This window comes from Trichechus manatus, unplaced genomic scaffold (genome assembly GCF_000243295.1).
Source record: "Trichechus manatus latirostris isolate Lorelei unplaced genomic scaffold, TriManLat1.0 scaffold00048, whole genome shotgun sequence".
Taxonomy (NCBI): domain Eukaryota; kingdom Metazoa; phylum Chordata; class Mammalia; order Sirenia; family Trichechidae; genus Trichechus; species Trichechus manatus.
The window spans coordinates 10,286,201-10,292,994 of NW_004443984.1; the positions used below are offsets into that span (position 1 = coordinate 10,286,201).

A 6,794-nucleotide genomic window follows, 5' to 3' on the forward strand; every position below is an offset into this window, starting at 1 on the left:
TTCCTATTTTTGTTTAATTTATTTCCTTTAAGACCACCTCCTTGCAATTTCCAGAGAGAAAATACAAAACAAGAAACAGACTTGGTTTCAAATACATAAACAGTGTGCTGGAGTATAAAGCATTACTGATAACATTGTTCCAGAAGAATGTCAGCTTACTCCAGGGCACTTCAATATTCCTGAGGAATAAACATGATTTCTCTTTTCCTCCCACTGGGATGTTCTCAGGCCTAAGTCACTGCTCCTGTAAAGCAAGGACACTCAGGTTAGAGCTGTGTGGACAGTACGCTGACAACCCTCTCTAACTCGCTGCTTCCGGGCAGACCCAAGGGACCAATGGGGCTCAAACTGTACCACACTGTCTGCTTTAAAACCATCTAACGAGAGAACTGCATACATCCACCCAGGTTCCTAAAAGACTGGCTCCCCAGTCCTGAAGGAGAAGAATGGGAAAGCGGAACAGGGCTAAACAATCAGTACCTTCATAACTGTATTCCTAAAACCCATCAAAAGGAGCATAGGTGAGTGAAAAGAGCATGACTGTGGAATCAAAAGGCCTACTAATTATGTGATCCTTGGCAAGTATCTTAAGCTCAGTAAGACTGTTTTCTCACTGCTGAATGAGAATAATATCTCTCTCACAAATCTATTGGGAGGTCTAGAGAGAGAGAAGAGAAAGTACCTAGGACGGTCCTCAGGGTGTATCAGGCACTCAACAAGCAGTTACCATAACGTGACTGCATAGCCCCAAGTTGGGATTTTGCGCCTCTTCTCAGAGAGTAGAGCATGACAACATCGAGGCACAGACCCAAGTTCAGATAAAATTACAAGGCCATTTTGGAACAGTACACACAACGCTGTAAAAAATGTAACAATATTTTCCACAACTCCCAGACATTAAATATGTAATATGCATATCATCACCCCTAAGCCATCACCCAATGACAACTCAGTTTGGAACAATGCAAACCTTTTAAACAATTAAAAATCCTGGAGCTCCTTTCCCAGTCCCTATCTGTCCTCCCCAGTGTTCAGCTCTCTGGTGCCAAGAAAGTGAAGTCAGGGAGCGGTGGAAACCGCCTGTCGTCGGCTTTGGTGCCACACAGCTGTGCCTCTACTTGCACCGTCCCTCGGATTACCTCACCCTGGCCTCGAGGCAGAGATGGTTCATTAACATGGAGGGCAGGGAAAGGCCTGCCAGGCTTCCTAGCCGGCCAACCTCCCTGCTCCCAGTTCTCCTCCAGCATGCACCAACTGGTCTGGAGGCACCTCACAGGATCTGACTAGGTTCTCAAATGGAGGCTAAGCTGGGGTGGGACCTTGTTATTTGAGATTCTGTGGCCCTTGTGGCTACAGCTCTTGACCAGAATTAGGACACTTATTTGTACCGCATTTTCTGCTCTATTTGTTACTATAGGAGAACAATGGACAAGTCAATCGCCCTTTCTTGCGAGGCTTCAGCTATAATAACCAAAGTTTCTACTTATATGGCACCTCACAGCTTAAGAACATTTTCACAAATTGTTCATGATCTCACTTAATCCTCACAACAACCCTGTGAGACAGAAATTATTACCCTCATTGTATGGACAGGAAACGAAAATTCAGAAATGAAATGACTCAAGATCACATAGGTAGCAAGTGATGGGCCAGGACTCACACCCAGGTCTCCTGGCCTCACTGATCTTTGCATTAGCCCCTACTGCTGCCCAAATCATACCGAGTCTAGCTTAAGGGTAACCTATAAAGCAGATAATTCTATGCATCCAGGGAATAAGTTCTTCACTGAAGGCTGTGTTGCTACAAAGGTTTTTTCTTAGTAAACCTGTGACCATTAACACTTATATCCAATATGACACACATTTTATACTCCATTCATTCACTGTACATTTATTTGAGTGCCAACTATGACCCAGGCCCTGGAGATACAAAAATTAAATACCACCTCTGTTCTTGAGGAGCACCCAGTCTTCTACCATCCTTTTACTTAAACCCCACAGTAAACAATCACCTAAAATAAGGGTAAAGGAATAGGCTGCTACACACAAAAACTTAAAGAAGCATGCTATCTTCTTCCTTCTTATGATGTGTAATAATCTTCCAGCTTTTTTGAACGAATAAAAATCCATCTGAAGACAAGGACTTTTGCAGAATCACGTGGGACTTACAGTCAAGAACCTGCTCCCTTCAATAAAAAGCAGAATAATGGCTGAATCCCAGCAGTCTTTAGATTTAGCTTGAATATGAGTAGGATGTTTACAGATTGCTCTAAGATCTTGAACAAAAAGTGCTACTTACAGATATATAATACAAATCTACTTTACCATTTAGAAACTCCTCCACAGTTTTAACAATTCCAATCAGCTAACATATGAGCATACCCCTGAATGCATATATGCATCAGAAGGTATAGAGGAGAGATGTGGTACTAAAGCAGTGTTAGCATCACTAAAGGCCAAAGAGCAGTTATGATCTCAGTGATGCCCCAATGATACACACAATTTATTGATTATATGTCCTCTAAAGAATTCTTCAGGGGCTCAGGAGAAACCATCTCTTTTTCTTGTGAAAGACAGTGAAATATAAATTCTGTACATACTCTGACATATTTTCCATGAAGAAGATATGGAGCCTGGAAATCATGCTGACAGTTGGAATAGGCCATTCCTAATCCCATGCCAGAACCAAAGGCTAACGGCCACATTCTTCCTAGTGAATAGAAAAGGGAAAATTCCAATAGGGAACTATTAGGAGATGATAAAGCTTTTTCCCACTTAATTACATTTGCTTAGGATTCAGTAAATATTCAACATACATCATACTGATGACTATAATATACACTTCTGTTGGTGTTTAATTAATGGCAAAAATAGAGGTCTGTTAGTAAATTTTTTAATTTAGTAAAATTTATTAAGTGCCTATGTTGCTAGGTTCAAGGTAAACAAGTGGTACAATATGACAATAGTAGGCACAGCTGAACCTTTTACCTTTTCTATGTCAGCTCTAATCATTTGCTTATTTTAACTAATTTCTTAACCTTATCAGAAAGTCATATCTTTCAGTAAAATGCCTGAATTTTAAAAATATGTAAGAATTTTACAAGTATTCATACACTTTTCTTATAGGAAGTCATGAAGTTTACTGAAGCCAAAACTGTAAATGATTATTTCATATCAGCACGACGTGTTACTTATGATTCTCTAGTTACGTCTTATAGGAGCCCTGGTGGTGCAGTGGGTAAGTGCTTGGCTGCTAACCAAAAGGTTGGTAGTTCGAACCCACCAGCTGCGGGAGAAAGATGTGGCAGTCTGGTCCTGTAAAGATTTACAGCCTTGGAAACCTTATGGGGCAGTTCTACTCTGTCCTATAGGGTCGCTGTGAGTCGGAATCGACTTGATGGCAGTGGGTTTGGTTTTTGGTTTCAGTTATGCATTCCCAGCCAGTTCTTCATGGAAAGTGGCTTCTATTCAATATCCAAACTTCAAAAGTTCTTCCACAGAATGAAAAGCGACACTGCCTGCCCTCTGCTTAGGAGAATTTTTGGCCAAGAAGCATGTCTGTTTCTGGTCCACTTGTTTTTTATTGCTTGCAAGACTCTCATTTTCAAGTTCCTTTAGAAAAACTTGCAATTAATTAGAAATATTTGAGGGCGTAGATTTGGTCAAATGACTCACTGGCATAAAGTACAGACTTTTACAATGATATCATATTTAAGATTTCACCCTGACTCAATGCCCAGGGGAAATTCTGGAGATGCCCAACCCATCTGGACCTTTTCTGAGTCCACATTCTTTGTCTAGCTCATTTTACATTAGCCTACCTAACCCCAAAGAGGATGGGTTGGCAGCCTTATAGATATGCCTTCCTGATGGGTCTCTGCTATATATATGACTACACTATGACAGTATGTTGGAAAAGCAGTAAGAGTAACACTTACTTTTAAAGAAGGTAAGCGAGAAAACTATTCCTAATCCAAAACCAGTACCTACAAAGAGGAAGGAAAAACATGTTAAATCTCATTACTCGACAAAACATAAACATTTCTTAAATGTGAACATCTATAAAACAGAAGATTATTTTTCTCATAATTGGATACAGAGTTGATTTTCTCATTTCCAACCTTCTTTCTTGTTGTCAGAGGCTTTCCAGATGCCTTTGGTCCCCTGGCCCACAACTGGATAAAAACGTTACTCACCATTCTGTCTAGACAAGCCTATGGAAGAAAAAAAAATAACGAGCCAAAAACTGACCAGCTCTGTACTGCTTTCCAGTAGCCTCGGGCACCCTGGGCTCTCCTACCCCTCTTACAGATGGGTGCTGCAGCCAAAAGATGGGCTAACAATGTTAACAGGAAGCTCACCTTGTCATCCCAGCCCATTGAGTGGTGGCTACTTTTTGAGAAAGATGGAAAGGAATGCTCCACAACAACCCCAGAGGCTGTACCCATCACCTAAGTCAGAGTGTCCAGGCAGGAAAAGCATTTCCCTCAAAAGTCCCAAGTGTGGAGACTAACTTGCTCCCCTCACTCTATTCATAGTGCATTTTAAACCACCATCTTTAGAAATAAAACTAGTTTTAACTATAAAGAATAAACACAAGCCTATTTCAGTGGTCTGGTAGAAAACAATTTAAATATGTGATTTTAAATCAAACATCAAAGGAATATAATAAGCTTGGAAAAAGGAAAGTTCCATTTAAGAAAAATGACCAAATCCTCGTTTTTACCAGTATTTCTCAAACCTTAGCCGTCTGGTGCCACCTTCACAATTTTTGCTAAAAGCCACACATCACCTGCACTATTACTTAATCATTTTCTTAAAAAGAAAAAAACCAATGCATGTACTTACTGAAATTTAGCCTCAACGTAAGTACCAGTAAAATCATAGCTATGACTGCTAGCTATATATTTTTTCATAAGGTATATTAAAATGAATACAGACTAAAAACATTTGTCCGTGGTATCACTTAAAAAAAAAAAAAATCACCTCAATTGGAACCCTTAGCCATTGCTGTTGAGAATGCAAAATGGTACAACCATCGTGGAAAAGTGTGGCAGTTCCTCAAAAAACTAAGAATAGAACTACCATATGACCTAGCAATTCTACTCTTGTGTATACACCCAAAAGACTTGAAAGCAGAGACTCAACCAGCGACTTGTACACCCAGTGTTCACTGCAGCACTATTTACAGTATCCAAAAGGTGGGAACAACCTAAATGTTCATCAAGAGATAAATGGATAAACAAAATGTGGTACATACATATAATGGAATACTACCCAGCAAGCAGGAGAAATGAAGTCTTGATACATGCTACAATATGGATGGAGCTTGAAGACATTATGCTGAGTGAAATAAGTCAATCATAAAAGGGCAACTATTGCATGACCTCACTTATATAAAAAGATAAGAAAAGGCAAATGTATAGGGGCCAAAGTTTATTAGTGGTTACCCAGGGGTGGGAGGGAGGTGGAAAAGGAGAGTTAATGATGATGGAAAAATTACATTAAAGGTAAAGTTGCACAGCTGATTATTGTAACTGCTGTTAGTAAGTTGTACACCTGTAAAAAGTTGAACTGTCAAAAGTTGTGTGATGTATTTACAACAATGAACAAAAAAAAAAACTTAGCTACTGAGGCTGCTTATGTACAACCAGACACCTCATGGGATTAGATTTCTTGGTTTGGAGGTTTAGGTTCATGGTTTCCTGGGACATTCCAGTTAATCTGCCTAATAACGTCTTTAGTGCTTCTATTCTCTCTCCTAGTTCTCTGTGTAGTGCCTCGCGTCTTGAAAGCTTGCAAGCAGCCACCTAAGGCACAACAAGTGGTCTCTATTTACCTGGAGCAACCGAGAAAAATGGAAAGTCAGATATAGGAGGAGGATATGGAATGTGTTGCTAATTGCCTCCATGAACAACTGCCTCCTTTGCCATGAGACCAGAAGAACTGAATGGTGCCTGGCTAACATTAGTGAACATTTTGATCAGAGATTCCATAGAAGAATCCTGATCAAAAGGGGGAAAATGCAGACCAGAATTTCAAATTCTCATGGGCTCCAGACTTTCTGGAGCCATGGAGGGTAGATGAACCCCCAAAACTACTGTCCTGAAATAATCTTTAAACCTTAAACCAAAAATATCCCCTGAAGTTTTCTTAAAATTGAACAGTTTAGCATAACTAGTAAAAAATATCTGCCTTGAGCATTATGTTCTTTTAAGAAGCATCTATATGACATAGACCAGAGACTCCATCAGCCTGAGACCAGAAGAACTAGATGGTGCCCGGCTACCACCAATGACTGCCCTGACAGGGAACACAACAGAGAGTCCCTGACAGAACAGGGGAAAAGTGTAGAGCAGAACTCAAAATTCACTTAAAAAGACCAGACTTAATGATCTTTCTGAGACTGGAGGAACCCCCAAAGCCATGGTCCCCAGATGCTCTGTGAACCCAGAACTAAAATCATTCCTAAAGCTCACTCTTCAGACAAAGATTAGACTGGACTATAAAACATAAAATAATACTCATGAAGAGTGTGCTTCTTACTTAGTTCAAGCAGATACATGAGACCAAATGGGTGGCTCCTGTCCAGAGACAGGATGAGAAGGCAGGAAGGGACAGGAACTGATTGAATGGACACAAGAAACCCGGGGTGGAAAGAGGAAGTGTGCTGTCACATTATAGGGACTGCAACTAATGTCACATTAACAATATGTGTATAAATTTTTGTATGAGGAATTAACTTGAGTTGTAAACTTTCACCTAAAAGCACTATAAAATAATAATAATAATTAC

The 6,794-nt window shown here is 40.1% G+C and overlaps 1 protein-coding gene across 1 annotated transcript in view; it reads right to left on the reverse strand.

Annotated features, from left to right (window-relative positions):
- Positions 1–207: 207 nt before the first annotated feature.
- Positions 208–6,794, reverse strand: part of MICOS10 (mitochondrial contact site and cristae organizing system subunit 10) — a 38,916-nt gene continuing 32,329 nt past the window's right edge. Inside the window, exons 2-4 of the mRNA XM_023732140.1 lie at positions 3,938–3,985; positions 2,600–2,709; positions 208–244 (exon numbers count right to left, since the gene is read on the reverse strand). Of these exons, the coding sequence (XP_023587908.1) occupies positions 236–244; positions 2,600–2,709; positions 3,938–3,985 (167 nt within the window). The 3' untranslated portion in view covers positions 208–235. The remainder of the gene's footprint in view (positions 245–2,599; positions 2,710–3,937; positions 3,986–6,794) is intronic.